The sequence below is a fragment of the Arvicola amphibius genome, chromosome 9 (assembly GCF_903992535.2).
Source record: "Arvicola amphibius chromosome 9, mArvAmp1.2, whole genome shotgun sequence".
Lineage (NCBI taxonomy): Eukaryota > Metazoa > Chordata > Mammalia > Rodentia > Cricetidae > Arvicola > Arvicola amphibius.
The window spans coordinates 52679634-52699254 of NC_052055.2; the positions used below are offsets into that span (position 1 = coordinate 52679634).

At 41.3% G+C, this 19621-nt stretch overlaps 1 protein-coding gene across 1 annotated transcript in view; it reads right to left on the reverse strand.

The window, feature by feature from the left end:
* The window catches only part of Pus7l (pseudouridine synthase 7 like), a 22322-nt gene continuing 2701 nt past the window's right edge, over window positions 1-19621 (reverse strand). The window contains exons 2-9 of the mRNA XM_038342194.2: window positions 17460-18387; window positions 15157-15316; window positions 12752-12944; window positions 9129-9227; window positions 7214-7295; window positions 5801-6078; window positions 3812-3865; window positions 1-1028 (exon numbers count right to left, since the gene is read on the reverse strand). Coding sequence (XP_038198122.1) covers window positions 705-1028; window positions 3812-3865; window positions 5801-6078; window positions 7214-7295; window positions 9129-9227; window positions 12752-12944; window positions 15157-15316; window positions 17460-18375 — 2106 coding nt within the window. The 5' untranslated portion in view covers window positions 18376-18387 and the 3' untranslated portion in view covers window positions 1-704. The remainder of the gene's footprint in view (window positions 1029-3811; window positions 3866-5800; window positions 6079-7213; window positions 7296-9128; window positions 9228-12751; window positions 12945-15156; window positions 15317-17459; window positions 18388-19621) is intronic.

Genomic DNA, 19621 nt, shown 5'->3' on the forward strand with positions numbered 1-19621 from the left:
CTCTACACTATGTTGAGTCCAAGGTCCTCCCAACTCTCCCCAGGTCCAGGAAGGTGAGCAACCGAACTGACAAGGCTCACACAGAGCCTGTCCATGTCGTAGAGACCAAGCCCATCCACGTGGCTCTTAAGTGGGATCCCCAGCAGCCAGTGCCCAGAGCAGTGTTCTCAAGTCTGGAACTTTCGTGACTGGAGCAGAGATCCCTGAAGCAAGTGGATAAACTATCACATGGCTTTAAACCAGTGGTTGGTTCTCCACCTCCCGAAGGCTGCGACCCTTTCATACAGTTCCCCATGTTGTGGGGACCCCCAACCGTAAAATTATTTTCATTGCTACTTTATAACTGTTTTTGAATTTTGTAACTTACGGTTATGACCGTAATGTAAATTATCTTTTAGATAAACAGTTACCAGAGGGGTTGTGACCCACAGGTTGAGAATCACTGCCTTAGGCCTCTGACCCACAGGTTGAGAATCACTGCCTTAGGCGTCTGATTCCTCTGAAGAAAGGGTAACTGCAGTTCTAGGACCTCTGCCTTAGGCTTCTTGACTGCTGTGGCCTCAGTTTTCACAGTACCCTGCCTGAGAGGCTGGAATCTGATGAATTAAAGTATCAGTGTCTCAGTTTAAACCTCTCCACTAAAGTCCTGTGTTCATTTACAACAGTCGAGGAACCAGACACACGACTCCATCATGGCCGCTGGTTTAAATATCACCTTTCATCATTTCCCGAAGACAAACAGTAGCATAACACGAAGCATCAAGATCAAAGGAGATGGTCAGGGATGAGGTTACATCATCGGCGTGGGACCCTTCCTCATTAGCATCGGAGTCAGAATGGACTAGTTGGTAGGACACATTGTGGGGATGTTTCAAGATGTGCCTGTAGCATCCTGGTACATTCAGCTTCAGGGCGGGCACTCTAAACCTACAGGCCTGTAGTCCGTCTCTGCTGAGGACTCCACGGAACCACTGCCCTACTTTGTTCTCTGGGTACTGAACGTTGTATCCAAGTACTGGCAGAACCACCTGGGGAGGGCGGGGAGAAACCACAATACATGGATTAGCCTTCAGAAAGATATGCCATCATATCTTACCTTTATGACTGCAACCCAGATTTGTAAAAACAGCGTCAGGCTATAAATATGACAGCTAGCCTAAGACATTTTGAATACTACCTAGGATGCCTTTATCATTATCGGTAAAGACAAGAGCTAACTAAAACCAAGGACTAAGGAGAGTTAAGGTCATCAGCTTATATCAGGTGTCACTGGGCAAACCAAAATTCAAAAATAAAGGTTGACTTAATTTTCCAGTAAGGACTCCGTCTCCAAAAGCATGCAATCCTAAAGCAAGAGTCTTCTGTGACACACAGAACTGTCTCTACTGCTGGCCACTGCTATTTTGGATGATAATCTGAAATTCCTTCTAATAAAAAGCAACAAAATAATCAGTCAACAGGAAATATTTTCATTTTGTCAGCTGTATGCACATGAATAAACCATGATCTACAGAGGTTTTCTCCTGGGATCTGCAGAGGTTTTCTCCTGTAATCTGCAGAGGTTTTCTCCTGTAATCTGCACAGGTTTTCTCCTGTGATCTACAGAGGTTTTCTCCTGGGATCTGCAGAGGTTTTCTCCTGGGATCTGTACAGGTTTTCTCCTGGGATCTGCAGAGGTTTTCTCCTTTGCTGACCGCTAGCCAAGATATCTGTTTACTAAAATGCATTTAGAAAAAAAAGGCAAAAACTTCAAATATATAGATGAATCTCAAATCTCAAAGAAGCCAGACACGGAAGGCTGAGACAGGGTTATGGGTTGGAATCCAGCCTGGGCCACAGCTAGGCTTCAGAACCTTGATTCACTTGTGACCCACATTATAAAATTGTATATGATTTTAATATATAACTCTATAAAATTGGTATAAAAACCAAACACTTACTGATAATAAATCATAAAAGATTTATTTCAAGACAATTCTTTGATACATATATAATTCTGCCATTAATTAAAGACAATTTAATTATTGTTAAGTTATTAAAGCAAACATGCATACCAGTGAGATTATATGTTCTTTATTTTCATATAAATCATTAACTCTTGCCTGGACATTAGAAACCATAGCATGGAAAGCATTTTTAATGTTTCTCAGAGTTGACAGACGTTTAGATTTTGTAAACTTTGGCACTGAGAGTACCATTTCACATAAGCACGTGGCTCAAAAGGGCAGAAGAATATTTCGAGCTATTTAGGAAATTCTGTCCTAATTCCAAATCAAAACTCATTTCACTATCTTTTTATGACACTCAGTTCAGCAACCAAAACAGCAACTTTTAAAATCAAATACTCTCACAGAATACAGCCCAAGCATATATCAATATTCACATGCTGATAAATGATGGTAGGAAAATAATAAGTCTTTGCTTTCCAGAAGTAAACCGTGTTTTTTAAAGAAAACTTTGTGTGCACAACAAAACCTACAATTGATAATATGTACTGGTCTGGAATCTGAGCCGAGGTATTTCAGGCATCACCATTATTATGATCACCATCATCAATCACCATCATCAATCACCATCATCAATCACCATCATCAATCACCATCATCATCATCATCACCATCATCAATCACCATCATCAATCACCATCATCATCATCATCATCACCATCATCAATCACCATCATTCACACCATCATTCATCACCACCATCATCATCAATCAATCACCATCATTCATTACCATCATCACCGTCATCATCATCATCACATTCATCATCATCTATCATCACCATCATCACCATCTCACCACCACCACCATCATCATAATCACCATCATTCATCGCCATCATAATCACCATCATTCATCACCACCATCATCATCAATCACCATCATTCATCACCATCATCACCGTCATCATCACCATCACCGTCATCATCAATCACCATCATTCATCACCATCATCATCAATCACCATCATTCATCACCATCATCACCGTCATCATCACCATCACCATCATCATCAATCACCATCATTCATCACCATCATCATCAATCACCATCATTCATCACCATCATCATCAATCACCATCATTCATCACCATCATCACCGTCATCATCACCATCACCGTCATCACCATCATCATCATCTATCACAATCATCACCATCATCATCACCATCTACAATGCTGGACAGGATGGTACACACAGGGCAGAGTGGCTACACAGAACCTAGTCTGCACTGAAGCCACATGATGCAAAACTAGTGAATGCATCTAGAAATGCCTTGGGTCCATTTTGCATTTGATTTTCAATTCATTTTCTATCCCTATGCATTCAGAAACCTTGAATTGCTACAGAAATTTCACAACTTCCACATTTAACCATGGGATCACAACCTACAGTCTAAGAATCTGGAATATAGAAAAATACACATTTATGTAACTTTTTTCAAACATAAAACCACAGTGATCACATTGATAGAAATTAAATCAGTGGTTCCCATGAAATAGGATTAATACAATCAATCCTATTCCCTGGAAAATAGGATTAATGTGGAGGCCAAACATTGGGAAACCGTGGAGGGAGACATGAACATTGGGAAATATATATATAAAGCAAGCATAAATTAAATTGTTAGGGTATAGATTATAGCATAATAGGTTCATTTAAGCATAAATGTATTAAAGAAGCACAAATCACTAGGCTATAAAATAGAGCACTTTAAAAGTTACCTAGCAAGGGAGGGTCAGATTTGTGTTTTGTGGACAATGTTTACTTAAATTTAAGTGATGGTAACTTTAAACCAAACTTACCTGGTGTATTGTGTATGTGTTTGCAGATTCCTCTTCTTTGGTCACCAGATGAACCTAGTTTCATAAAACACAATGGAAATGAGTAGTTTCCCACTGTTCAGATTACCACAGTGTTTCCTAACTCTGATTTATACACTGACTATACGTACATATGTTCAAACACAAACTTTTTATAATAACCTGTCTCCAGAGGAGCCCACTACATAAAAGACAGACCAGACCAGTTCTTTCTGCTTTAACCACGCACTACTGAAGCTGAAAAGCAGCAACAGTGGCTGCCTGGAGGCAACACTTTCCTCAGTCACAAATGAATGATGCCAAACCGAACGTCTGCTTCTGTATAGCCAGCCCCTACCTTCAACCATCCCTTTCCCCAGGAAACACAGCAATATTTTATTCAGCCATCTTTTTTGTAGGTATTTGTCTGAGAGGACTGTAGGAGGCGTCTGAAAGCCGAAAGGAATAAAGAGGCATGTGATAAATTAAGTCTGAGAAAGTTTGCTGCCTAGCATCACAGAATACACAACTCTTGGCTGGAGAGATGCTCACTGTTGGGAGCACTGCTCGCGAAGAGGACAGGATTGGCGATGCAGCTGTGCCTGAATAAATCATGAGTTTTCAGACATAGGGCCAATAAATGCCGCTGGATTTTTTTTAATTAGGTTGAGATGGCTATTACCCAAAACAAACTAGCCTTAATTCATACATCATGGAGTCTCTCACTGATCTAGTAAAGACTTCTTTATACAGAGTTTAGTCTACCTATCCTCTAGTTCTGAAGGGCTGGGCCTTCAGGTTCCTCCAGAGGAGACCAACTTAGACTCCTGGGTCTTTTTAGGTGCACTACATGCACCTAAAGATGTTCTAAATTTTTCCTTTCCCATCTGGGCTTCAGTTCTCACTCCTAAAAAAATACAAGTTCAAGAACCAGACCTCTGAAATCCTTTACTCCCCTAAAATCCAACAGTTTTTGCAATGAATAACATGAAACATTACTCAGGGTCTTGTCCCTGGTTTTAACCATTTTAAAATTGACTTAAGATAATGTTAGAAAAAAACTTCTTTGTTCCTTTATTTTACACTATTATGGGAATTCTCACAAGACTTATGGAATCCAGCTTCACAAATTAGTTCAAAGCTATATAGATAAAAATGCCACATGGACAGGGAAGAAATGGAAAAAGTACATTTTATAAAAATAGTCATGACATAACTTCATTAATATAAAGTCACATGTATATAAAACCACATGTATAGGAAAGAAACATAGCATCTTCTATGCTCATAACATCATAGAACTTATATTTTTTTTCTTTTAAGGTGTACAGCTCCTACATCTGTCTTTCCTTGGCATTATATACAAATAAAAGTAATTCAGGGGAAAGCAGGGAGCGGGCTGACGAACCATGTGAACAACAGGGAAGCAAGGGAAAGCACCTTGCTGTGTGTGCAGACACGCCAGCTCTGCACGGTGTGACCCTTGTCTTTAAGAGGGCAGCTTAACATGTCTGGGGCATTACACGAACAGGTCTGTCTGCTTGTTTTTGAGATGTGCTCTTTAGAGAGAGCTTTTCCACCTTTCATTGCAAACACCGACTCCTTCACTTAGCAACATATGTTGACTCCCAGCTGTCAGAAAAGTAAAGCCTGAGATTATTGTGTGATATTTTGACCCTATTCTGACAATAAAGCTTGCTTGAGTCAGGGGGGCAGAGCTAGCCACTAGCTGACCAAAATTAACCATAGAGGTTTTGGAGGACTGAAGACAGATAGGAGACGGGAAGTAGTAAGGCGGGGCTGAAATGGGATCTCAGCCTTTTGGATGGGTCACTGGCGGCTGCTCTGCTGTTTCTTTGATTATGCAGATTCCTACCCAGTATCTGAATCCCAGTTTTTGATAAAGAGTAATCAAGAGATAGGCAAACGGAAATGTTTTGCAGTTACTGTTTCTGGTGTGGCAAGTCACCTCCTTGATGGATGGGTACTCACTTTACTGCTTGGGACATGCTCATCAACATCTTCATCCAAGCAGATCAGGTCCCCCTCCACCACTCTGCATCCATAGGCTGCAAGTCTGTAAGACGCTGCCTCATTCCAAATCTTGCTACTGTATGCGTGGATGTAGAATATGCGGATGGAATGAGGAAAAGAGAACCAGGCCTGGATACAGCCTTCCTCTGTCACGCCAAAGCGATGCAATGACTCCAGCAGAGCCCGCTCTCGAACTCGGAACTCAGGCATCTGTGACAGCGTGCCTTTCGCGTCCTCTGAAATGGAGGACAAATCAGCTCATAGGCACCTCCGCTGCAGAGCTACCTGGGGAGCTACCTGGGGAGCTACCTGAGGAGCTACCTGGGGAGGCTCACCCAGGTAAATGAGAGGCAGTCATTTTCTGGAGACACTGAACACTACTGGTTAAATCCGATTATACTTTTAAAAACTTGCTTTTTTCCTTGTAAACTTTTATTTTCCTTAAAAAATAAGAAAGATCAAGCGAGTCTAGCACTAGGAAGGGCTGGCCAGATCCCTTCCTCAGAACAGAGATAATCTAATTCAGAAGATTGTCCAACAAAAAGAACTAATCACCAGGGGTTAAACGGTAAACTGGAGGGGCCTAGGAGTTTCTGAAGAACTGTTATAGACATACAATAGAAAGTCAGATGAATAAATTGTGACCATCTGTATCCTAGCTAATGGGTTTTAAAACGTGTATTGCTGAGCCCCAAAGAGGCTTATTCATGGAGGGAGGACCTTGTAACTGCTATTTAATAAAAGTACTGGGTGCTTCTAGGGTGCATAAAGCTTCGGAATCACTGACAAGAGAATGATTGTCTCCGATTCCACAAGAGGAAAAAAATCACATGTGGACAGAGCAACCATGGCTCATCTGTTGCCACACTCAGAATCAGAATCGCGTTTCGTCCGTGTGTCTGCGAACAGTGTATGCACACACATATCAAATCAAGTGCCAAAGAGGAGCCAGGAATACAAGACAGCTCCTCAGAAACAATTCCCAAAGGACTCGACGTCACAGATGAACTCCACTCAGCCAGAGGCTTTGCTGGTTGCTGCGCCTACTACCATCAGCGTGGTGTGGAGTGAAACCCTCCTCCTACAGGACTTCAATGAGGGGAGACAGGGAAAGACTTCCCGCCTCTCCTTACCCCACAGTACAGGTAGGACAGACAAAAGTCCAAGCAAGCCAGATAAAATGAAGTACCCGTGTCAGGCAGCAGCCAAACGATTCAAAGTACAAACCGTTCCCATTCTTCCTCCACTCTAACAGTCCCCAAGCTCAGCTATGCCTGCCATTTCTCTGTGTGTGCACTTGAAGGACAGGCCCACGCAGGGAATTTTCATCTGTGTCTGTATTACCATAGATCAGCAAAGAAACTGACATACCAGTTTGAAGAAAGTATGTCTTTGCTTTATTTACAGGATCATCCACGTCTTCTGGTGTAAGAAATAATTTTATGGCCTTCACCTTGAAAAATTAACCAAGTAAACAGGTTTTAAAAATTGGCAAATTACTTTTTGAAAAAGGTGCAAATTCTTGGGCATCTGGAAAGGACGGAAAACATTGCTGTTACTTTCTTCCTTGAGCTTTCAACATTTAATAAGTTTCACACGTAGAGACGACCCTTCCACACAGACCAAAAGTAACTACATCACTGGAGAAGCCCCGACCTCGAGCATCTCATTTCTGTCCCTCCGTGTTCAGCCAAGATACAAACAGCCTACAAACTCAGGCTTAGCGGACAAACGGCCAAAACAGCAGAGGAATCAACAATATCAAGCCATTAGCTTCACTTATATTCTCAAGTTCTTTGAAATTTTGGTTCTTAAGAAATAAGTTAGGGCTGGCATGATGACTTGACATATAAAGGTACTTGCCACCAAGCCTGATGACCCGAGTTCAGTCCCCAAAACTCACGTAGTGGAAAGAGAGAACTAACTTTGGCAAGTTGTCCTCTGACCTCCATACTGGCAAAATATAATAAAAAGTGTCAACTTTAATATTTAATTTAACGTTTTAACGGTTTAAGTCATATGCATGTATGATGCTTCTTTTTTAATTTAAAAAAAGTATCTACTTAATTCCTGTTATTTTATCTCTGGGATTTATTTCTGAGTATGGAGCTCAGAGTATGAAAGCAACTTAAAATAATACATTCATCCCAGTTTCCATTCCATCTTCTTCTATAGTATTTATCCAAACAAATATTCATAAAAAGTTAATACATCTGTGGTGGCTGATTTCCTGACAACTTGACACATGCCAAAGTCATCTGGGATGAGGGAGTCTCAGTTAAGAAAATGTCCCCATCAGATTGGCCTGTGAGCAAGTTTTTAGAGCATTTTCTTGATTAATGATTGATGTGGGAGGGCCCATCTCATTGTGGACAAGCGGACCTTGATTATATTAAAAAAAAAAAAAAAAAAAAAGCCGAGCAAGCCATGGGAGCAAGCCAGTAAGCAGTGTTCCCCATGGCCTCTGTTTCAGTTCCTGCCTCCAGTTCCTGCATTGGCTTCTTCTGATGACGGACTGTCACCTGTACAACAAACCAGCCCTTTCTTCCCGGGTTACTTTTGGTCATGGTGTATTATCACAACTATAGGAAGCAAACTAAGACCACAGCTGAGCAAATATGGAGCCTCTGACACACGCTGTGTGGGATGTGATGGGTAGAGCACTGTCCTAGAAAGGATGAACAATTTCAACAAGAGAATTACAACAAAGCATAACAAGACGAGAAGTCCCAGATCCCAAATCAGGGGACATTTAAGTTGGGGTACAAAATGTAAAGATTAGGAAAGGAACACTTTAAGCAAAAGAAGATGTGGCATGCCAGCTACAGGAACTGGCCTCCAAGTTAGCTCTTACGAGGTCCTCTGTGGGTACCCATGCCTAGCACAGTCCCCTCCCACATGTACAAGGTCTGGTGTGTATGAGCAGAACTCAGCAAAGCTAAAGGTCCATCCCTTTGCCTGGTTTGTAAAGCTTGTTGTAAAGAGTTGTTCTGCCAGAGGATCTTTTATTCAGTTACAGATTCAAGAAATCATTGTCACGTCTACGTCATCTCAAATAAAAGTTAAACACAAGGTCAGTGTATATAGCTTTTTTCTTATCATGTGACTCCAAGAATGCAGTAGCTGCCCAGCAGATCCCCAAGGATGTAACACCTGATGCATGATGCGTGTGAGTGTATGTGCATGCACACACATGCAGTTACATGCCATGATTACGTGCAAGGTATGAAGAATATGTAAGAAGTACAAATGATTAGAATTAAGATATATTTATGAAAACTCATACCATTTCATTCTTCAGCAAAGCCAATCCAATTTGGTCTGTCTGAATTTTCCTTCCTTTCCCAAATCTCTGTGGTCCATAGTAATTCACAAAGCCTTTGTTCTATGAATATAACAGAAAATAATAAATTAGAACTTCATAAATATAGTATGTCAAAGTATAATCAAAACATTTCTCTTCATATTTAATTGAGAAATCCAGTAATCACCAATAATACAGAGGAGCCCAAGGGTCTGAGAAATGCTAACCGGTTACACACCAGAAAGAGAATGGGGCATATTCAAATCTGTCTGGAAATCCTCAGGAGCCCTGTGCAGAAGGGAGATGAAGTGGAGAAGAAGGGAGAGTGCCGAGACTCAAGACCTGCCTAAACTGTGAGACTCTGTCTTGGAAAACCAAACCAACCAAAATTTACCATGTAAAACCAATGAAGACCAAAGTTTTACAAGAGCCTTCTATTCACAACACTGAGGGTCCCTGCACACACGACCTGAAGAGCTAAGTCAAGAGAGATGAGGTGTACTGGGATATGCTGCACATTAAACCTGCATCTCATCCCCTCTCACGTTCTTTCTTGTTTTGAGATTCCTCTGCTGTGGGGAGAGCAGAACAAGGGGAAGACGTCTGTTCCCATCCAGCAAGCTTTGTCCCTTTAAGTTAGTCACTTATCCTTTCGTTCACCCCAGCTTCTCTCTGTTATTTCCCGAGGAGGGACAAAGTCACCTCTGGTCACTTCAAAACTGTCATTACTCAGAAGAAATATGTGATTACAATTGGTCTGTGTGTGTATGTGTGTGTGGGGGGGGCAGAGAGAGAGAGGCAGAGAGAGAGAGAGAGAGAGAGAGAGAGAGAGAGAGAGAGAGGCAGAGAGAGAGGCAGAGAGAGGGGGGCAGAGAAAAAAGAGGCAGAGAGAGAGAGCACATGCATGGTGAGAGAGAGAGAGAGAGAGAGAGAGAGAGAGAGAGAGAGAGCATATACATGGTCATGAGGGCTTTCTTGAAAATTAAGAGTCTTCCACACAGTTTATGAGAGAAGCAAACACTTATTCAACCAATAACCACGACTGAGCACCAACTCAAGGCTTGTCCACGAAGGATGCTAAGGGAATTTGTTATCAGTACAGCACGAAAGCAACTGCACACAAGGGGTGTACTCCCTATAGTAAATCTCAGCTTTTTGAAAATTATTTCAAATTTGTGTAAAACAGTGTTGGAAAGCTTAGGATAGCTGGAATTATTATCCCTCTGAATTATTAAATATAACCAAAAGTTTACAACCAGAGTTATAACTCTCTAAAGAAAACATCAAGGAACCCTTATTTTCAAGCAACTCAACTTTATTTCTCATAAAGAGACATTTAAAGTCTACTGGCTGAGAAAAAGGCATGGCAGGCAAGGAACTCCCCACGCAGGCCTGATGACCTGATTTTCATCCCTGAAGTCACAGTGGAAGGGGAAAACTGATTCCTAAAAGCTGTGTTTTACGTACAAACGTGTGTACACACTCGCACACACACACGTACACATACACAAACACAGAGTCACAGAGACACACACATGCACACTCACACACAGACACACAGATTTTAAAAGAGGAAGTTGCCTAAAGCTAAGATTGTTTCCGATGGAACCTTCTCAACAGGCAATGTGTTTTCATGAATATCAAAACAGACCTGGTCATTCATGCTATCCCTCAGCATTCACAGAAATCCCTTTAAGACATTATTTTAGTAAGTTTTCAGAAGGAAAAAAAAGTAGAACTTTTAGGTGGGTCAGTCATTGTACACAGAGTATACAATCTGAGAAGTATTATGTACAATTCAAAGTGCGGAATTTCAAGTTTTTTGTTTGTTTTTCATTGCCACCTATGGCCACTTCTACATAAGGGCAGCTAACTGACTGCAACAGGAACCATAGGCCCACAAAGTCGTCAAGAACATTTACTATGGAGCCCTATGGTGAAGTGACACCAAAGGTTATGGTTGTGTGTGCACCTTTAAATGCCTAATGGGTGTTGCTTAAAACCTCAGAATTACTGTATGGTGGCTGAATAGGTTCTGTACATATGTCCTACTCAGCCCGTATAAACACATGAAACAATTAAAGACATAGAGCCGGGTGGCGATGGCACACGCCTTTAATCCCAGCACTTGGGGGGCAGAGGCAGGAGGATCTCAGTGAGTTTGAGGTCAGCCTGGTCTACAAAGCAAGTTCCAGGACAGCCAGGACTGTTACACTGAGAAATCCTGGTATAGGAGTTCCTTCTGTTTGTGTGTTGCTTTCATTGGTTAATGAATAAAGAAACTGCCTTGGTCTAGTTGATAGGGTAGAACTTAGGTAGAGGGAGAAAACAGAACTGATTGCTGGGAGGAAGAAGAGCAGAGTCAGAGAAGCCATGGATCCTCTGCCTGAGCCGGACACTGGGAGGGAAGGAGGGAGGGAGGGACGGAGGGAGGGAGGGACGGAGGGAGGGACAGAGGAAGGGACAGAGGGAGGGAAGGAGGGAGGGAGGGAGGGAGGGAGGGAGGGACGGAGGGAGGGAGGGAGGGAGGGACGGAGGGAGGGAGGGAGGGACAGAGGGAGGGACGGAAGGAGGGAGGGAGGGAGGGAGGGAGGGAGGGAGGGAAGGAGGGAGGGAGGGAAGGACAGAGGGAGGGACGGAGGGAGGGAAGAAAAAAGGAAGAAAGAAATTTGAGAGACAGCAAGTGGGGGATGGTAAAAATCGAAGGGCTCGAAGAAAGGAAAGGAGGAAAACAAATACATAAAACATGTAATTATGTCTTAAAGAGTAAAAAAATTAAGTAAAAAATGTCTACAATTTATAATTCACATGCATTAAAGAAAACCCAACAGTAGGTAAGAAAGGCAAAATATGTGTACAGCTCTCAAAAGTAAGGTACTATTTACCCAAGATACCTAGAGAAAACCACTGAACAAAGCGGCCACAGTGTGAACAGCTGTCTAAACTACCACACACTCCTGAGGGAAGACGCTAGAGAGAACCTGTCTCAGAGAGCCTCTTCTGAGGATCCACACACATTGTTGTAGCCCACTTTCTCTTTGACCACCAACCGGTTCCCAAATCAAGACATGAATGCTTGGCCTTAGCTTAGACTTGTCCCACTAGCTCTTATAACTTAATTTAACCTGTTTCTCTTCATCTGCATTTTGCCTCGGGGCTTTTTTACCTTCCTTTCATTCTGTATGTTCAACTTTTCATGCTTCCTCTGTGTCTGGCTGGCTGGCCCTGAGCATCTCCCTTCAGAGCCTATATTCCTCCTGCTAATTATTCTCTCTGCCCCCAGCCCTACCTGTCCCTCTTCTGCCTAGCTACTGGCCATTCAGCTTTTTACTGGACCAGTCAGGTCCCTTAGGCAGGCAAGGTGAAATAGATATAACATATCTTTACATAGTTAAAGCAATATTCCACAACACAGTGTCTTTTACTTTATGTTTTGTTTTAATATAAAACACATCAAGAAAACAAAAGAAGCTAACATTTAATTATCATTTTAGAAATTAATTACATATGCACACATGTCACAAAAAACATCTTTTTTTTTTTTTTTGGTCTGAGAGGATTACAGAGATTCCCCTGCAATCTGTTTTCAAACTGTGTTTTCTCACCTTCACATTGTCTATGGCCTCCAAAACTCTCTCTCTCAGGCTAGCAGCATCATTCATGTGATTTCTGAGATGTCTGATGACAATATCAAAATGGTTTCCTTTGAGCTGACCAAGTCTCAGAGACTCACCCACAGACCGAATATTAAACACATTCATTCTCTTCTTTAGGATTTCTTTTTCAATACTTTTCAACCTATAAGTGATAAATCATATAATCAGCTAAATCTAAATTTAAAAAGAAAAATTTATATATATATATATAAAACATATATATATATATACATATATATATATATATATAAAACACAGCTTTAAAACAATAGTTGCAAGGCAACTCTTATCAAAATATAAGTACGATGAGTGGCTGGAGAGATGGCTCAGTGGTTAGGAGTATTGGCTGCTTTTACGGAGGACATAGTTTGGTTCCCAGCACCCACATAGTAGTTCACAAGCATTTGTAACCCCAGTCACAGGGGTTACAGCAATCTCTGATGGCCTGTACACCGGCAAAACACCCATACACATTAAATACATACATGAAATATTTTGGGGAAATTCTAAATTAATGTTAGTGAATAAGCACAAAATAGTCACTGTTCTAGGACTAGACCAAGAAGGTTAGTTTGGAAACATGAGCAGGTGTGTCAGCTAATTCTCCTAGCTAGCGTGGCAGAGGCTCCTAATGGTCCCAGTCCTCCTGTCCTAACTTGTCCACTCCTTCTCAGTGTCTCTCCCAACATTACTGAAGAACATCAGAGAGGCTGTTCTGAACACATCCTTACTCAAACCTTCAGCTCTCTGCAAACTTTTAAAAACTAGATTTTAGGCTGGTCGTTGGTGGTGCACGCCTTTAATCCCAGCACTTGGGACGCAGAGGCAGATGGATCTCCGCGAGTTAGAGGCCAGCCTGGTCTACAAGAGCTAGTTTCAGGACAGGCTCCAAAGCTACAGAAAAACCTTGTCTCAAAAAAACCAAAAAAATAAATTAATTAATTTAAAAAAAACTAGATTTAAGATTTTTTTCCTTAAAAAACAAAAAGCCAATATTTTTCTTTATTTTTATTTTTTTTAGTTCTTATTAAAACTGCCTATTTTATTTAGTAGGGATTGCTTGTCCCTCTAAAACTTCTTGATTTCTCGATCCACTAGATACTGGTACTCAAGGGTACTTGAATCCCATACCCATGGGCCAAATCAAGGTCATCTCTCTTCTCTTTCTAGGAACTAAGAACATTTATTGCCTTTAGTTGTTAAAAATTAGCCTTTGTCTTACCAGTGTGATAACTGAAGTCCTATCATTCAGAGTATAAAAGCTGGTATTACATAGGCCTTAAAAGAATCTCCTTGCAAATGGTGCGTGCTTAGTTTACACCTAAGTGCTAAAATACAAATAGCACATACAACTAGGAGGAACTCTGATGCCCGACTCAGCTTGCGCAAGGTTAAGGAAAACACCCAAAAGTTGCAGACTGAAGTAAAAGAATATTAACCACAGTATCATTTACAGGAGAAAACTGGATAAAATCCGTTTCTAAAAACAGGAATCTGTTAAGTCTTCTGTGAAAATCATTTTGCAACTCTCTCAGCAAAAACTCTCATATTATTTTATGATAAATATATAAACTACACAGGGAGTATGGTTGTCATGCCTGAGATGTGGGCACTATGGAAAACATCCTGAAAACAAAGTGTTTACTGCGGTTATTTTTTAGAAGTGCAGGCATATTCATGACCTATCCCTTTTCTGGTTCTTAGATCTGAAGACTACTAAATTATTGCTGAAACTTCACTGCACTGAGAGATAAAATTTGAGTCCTCTGCATTCTATTTAGTAAGAATGTATTTTAAATGAAAATACCTATGATAAAGGCACTATAAAAAGAAAAAGATTTATAAATTTTATGTCTTCAATTACACTTTTCCGAATGCAAGTGCGTATTTGAACATAGTATCAGATGTTTATGAACAACCCAGACAATTCGAAATCTATTGCTTGTCTGTTTCCATCCCATAATTTCCTACTGTCTGTAAGATTTTTTCTTTGATTTACGTGTGTGTTTGTGTGAATATTTTGCCTTGTGCAAGGAGAGGTCAGAAGAGGACACTGGATCCTATGGTGCAGACTGCAGACAGTTGTGAGCTTCCCATTCTGAGCGCTGGGAACCGAACCTAGGCCATCTGGAAGAACAGGAAGTGCTTTTAACCCCTGAGCCATCTCAGCAGCCCCAAGCTTCATATAGGTTCAATGTACCTTTACACATACACAGGAGACAATTATTTTATTAATGCAGAACGTGCTGTTTCCTATGTAATTCATTAGTTAATATTGATTATAAGGATAAGTTGGCTCTGCTATCATTCTGCGTTTTAACCTTCGGCTTTACTAGAAAGCAACACCATATTACCTCTCTGGAGTCACTTTTCTTACAACCATAGATTGATAGGTGATTGCTTTCTTGTCTTTAAGGCCCGCGTAACTGAAATCCGAAGGAATAACACCAAGTTTGATGGCTAAAAACCCAATTGCTTCAAACATCTCCAGATTTTCCTTTTGTAGGGTGAAAGCTGAAACAAAATAATCCTAGATTACAGAAAAGAAGATGTCGTCCATAATTACATTCTTCACAAACTAGCAGTTTAGGGTAACGAACCTAACGTGAAGTGTGCGTTAATGAAAACATAACCTGCATTGCAGATCTCAGCTGTCACTCAAAAGCATGTGAAGGCTTGTGAAAGGCACACATTAAAAATTCACATCCTCTCCCTGGGCTTACATGCGCACCTTCCAGTCTCCACATGGACCATCTCCATTCAGACATCCTAAACTTCAACACAAAGGACTCCTGGTTTGTTGCATTTCTATTCAGTCTTTGAATCCAATGACATCAGCCCTGCCTTGAATGCTTTTCAGGATCTAAGGTTGAATGTTTCATAGTAAGGGATATGCTTATTACATGACTGCCTATATTAATAATTGCCAATCATAAAAAAACAAAGCAAAATGATGGCTGCTGGGAACTGAACAGAAAGCATAATTATTTAATTGATACTAATATCAGAATGGGAAAATGATTAGATTCAGGAGACTAACAGCAGCAACCATGTAAATGTCCTTTATTCCATTAATATGCACACTTAAGAATAACTAAAAAGATGGGCTGGAGAGATGGACCAGCCATTAAAGACTAGAATCGTGACAAAACCCCAAGAATGGATAAAATGGTAAGTTGTACATAATATATATATATATATATTTACTGTAATTTTCATAAACATTTAGAGGGTAAAAAATTATTACATAAATACAGATATGTTTGTATGCATGCATGCATGGGGCAGAGGAAATTTTAACATGAGGTATTTTGATTCTTACAAAAGGTCATCTAAGCAAAATTTCTTTTTTTATTCTAGGACACTGATAGCTTCATACTATCCTCTTAGTGAACCATTAATTCCAACTTCTGTAAAATTAATTTAAACTAATGTATGAAAAATTTCCATGTCTTGACTCATTATCCCAAACCACTGACACTATTTCGGTAGTATTAAAAAGTTAGGACCCTAGAGCGAGTTAAACCACACGCCAGCAGTTCTCTGCCTATATGTTAACCTATGTTTACTTTTCCTTCAAACTAGACGAACTTGTCCACAGTATTGCTTTCCCCACGTTGACATTTGTGGATGCTAAGCTTTAAATATATGAAAGGTTTCATAAGTCCAAAGGGTTTAAACATGCCTGTGGTCCCAGCACTTGAGAAGCTAGAGTTTGGGATCAGCTTCCGTGAAGTGTGATCATGTCTAAGTAACAGCTTAGGGTTAGAGGGCTAACCTTGCACGCACAAGGTCTTTGGTTCAATCCTGGGCAACACAAAAGAAATCTCACCCATTTCGTCATAAATTAATGCAATGTAAAACCAAACCCACATCACTCCAAACTCAAATGTCTTACTTAGACCAGAATCCCCACATAGCACAGCCTTGTCCTGTGCCACATGCATGTGTACACGCTCTTATATGTCTGCTAAATTAACTTCTAAGATATGACCATTGGAAACACTTCCTACCCTCAAGAAAGATATATAGACCAATTAACCTGGACTTACACTCTGACGTTTCATCGGATCCATCCATCCTAGGATGTCCTTATAGCCCCTAAAGTGTAATTCTCAAAATATATTCTCCACCTCAAATCAGCAGAAAATTCTTCCTGGAGGAACTGAGGAAACTCCACGCTAACCCTTCTGAGGCTGAAACTGGGGCAGGACTCAGAAACCTGTTCTTACAACACGAGAGTGATCGTAATACGTGCTAACCCCTGAGCATACGCGGGATGCCTGTGAGTCAAGTGTGCAGGGCCCCCATACACTACAGAGTATCCCTGTCCCTTCCCAAGGATGACAATATGCCCATCTTACTGCCAAATTATAGGTGAGATTATCCTGAAAACAGAAAAATGAATGCTCTCGAAACCACTCAAATGCAAAGCAATTGCTTCAACTCTATCCATTTGTGACTGTTGGCTGCAAATGTCTTTATTGTCCATACGTACGTAGTTGATTTTCACAATTAGCATAATTTGCAAGGCTTCGCCTTTCTCCAAATAGTCAGTCCATATGTTCTTCACAATAGTTCTATGACCAGGCCTATTTATTCAAATGACTCACCTTTCACAAATTTTATACAAGAAAGCGATGACTGACAGAATTACCTGTATACACAGCTTTTCTCCTCTCACCGTCAAGATGAGCTCTCTTCCCACCATGGGTGCGTGCTTTCGCCCGGAACCTCACGGTTATGGTTGTGTTTGGATTCTCAGCACTGCGATTCTGCTCAGGGAACGACTTGGTCTCCACAAGGTTTCCAAACTTCTTGTTGAGAAAGTGGTGCACAGCTTTCCTGTGATCTTTGTTTGCATCCGGTTTAAAGGTAAACGTGGAATTCTCTCTCTTTGCATCCAAATATTTGAAAAAACCAAGTGCCTCTTCTTCAGATACCAAATGGCAGAGTTCTTTATACTCCAGGTTTGGCTTTACAAGGATTTCACTGTTTTTTCCTACGGTTATTAGGAAAGGAAAGGTCTGCCTGACAGCACTGTGTAAGACAGCCCTTTGGCTTTTCTCAAGGATCCTACCTAGTGAGAATTCCAGAGATGCTTCCACAGACTCGGTTTGTGACTTCCACGTCCCTTTGACATCACAAGCAAACCGCTCTAGCAACGTATGAGTTTTTTCATCTAAAAGTGAACTTAATAAGTCAACATTTTCTTTCTCGCATTTAGAGGTCCCACTGTTGACACCGTCTTCTTCATCCGAGCCTGACGGGTGACTCTGGTCACCATCGGCGTACCCAGGCAAGTTAGCGGCGTCTTCATCCCCGTCATGTTCTAAGAATACGTCTTGACTATTGAGCTTTGGCTTTTTGACAAAATGACTTGGCTCAGGTTGTATTTTACTAATTTCATGAACAGATTCACCAATGGCCTTACTGACTAATTGGCCCTGCTCATCAATCTCGGTAACAATGAAGTCACTTGGGGAGGCTTTTATAGTGCCCTGAAATCCAACATGATCATTAACAAAACATAAGGAACTAAACCGGACCCCACCATTTGTGTCCTCTTCCATTCTTAACAGCGCCTACAAAAGAGACAGAACAGGAACACAGATAAGAAGGAAACGGTTTGTAACATCCACTCAGTTGTCTTCCTCTTAATTCTGTGGCTCATAAAAAAGCACTAATAAGTTATTTTATGGGTATATGTGTCTATCCTACTTTCATACAGCACACAGAATTAACAGTCTAGCTGATTTGTGACCAAAGGAGTGATTTGTATCTTGATTTCCCATTCAATCTAAGCTTCTATTATCTAGAATTAAAATGACTCAATTTTGAACTGGAGAAATGGCTCAGCGGTCAATCTAACTTCTTCTTGCAGAGGACCCCAGTTCAGCTCCCAGCACCCACATGGCAGCTCACAACCATCCCGAACCCCCGTATCAGGATGATGTGGGAGAGTCTTCTGTTTGAGTTGATTTCATTGGCTAATAAAGAAACTGCCTTGCCCATTTGATAGACCGCCCCTTAGGTGGGTGGAGTAGACAGAACAGGAAGAGGAAGTGAGGTAGAAGGATCAGTAAGATGCCACGCCTCTCCTAAGAAAGGCAGACTGCCACATGCAGCGCCTCATTTGGATGTGTCTGGAGTCTTGGAAGCTTGACTACCCTACGTTCTCCTACAAATGGACCTTGAGAGCTTGTTTGGAGGTTCTAGCAGGGGAGCGCAGCTACTCGTATACCCTTGACCGAAGACCGGTCCTCCTCTATTCGGGGAAGGTCGTCCTCTTCGACCGAGCGCGCAGCTTCGGGAGGGACGCACATGGAGCGGTGAGGGAGGAAGGGGACACCCGCCTAGCCAGCCAGATCAGCCGAATCAACCCTGGCGATCAATGGGGTGACAGATGTCGCAGCCAGATCGCCCTCAGGAGATCCACTGCCTCTTTCTGACCTCTGCTGCACCAGGCACACCTGTGGTTCACACACATACGTACACACAAAACACATTATAACAAAAAAGCTAATGGATTAAAAATGTTTAAATTTAAAAAAAAAGACATAAAATGGGTCAGTGTCAAGTTCATCTGAAAAGTAGTACCTTTAGGCCCACCGAGAAGAGAGAAGAAAATAGGTTTGTTTTTACAGTGATTGTCACCCCGGGAGCCTCGAGATCTCCTGGAGCTAATTCCAGAGACACTGCAGTGGTATTTTTATACAGTGGAAGTCAGATCATGAGGAAGAGTAAGACAGAAAAGTCTACAGTATATAGGTGTGAGTAGGTCTCCAGACACATAAAGAAAGACTTAATTCAGTCCTG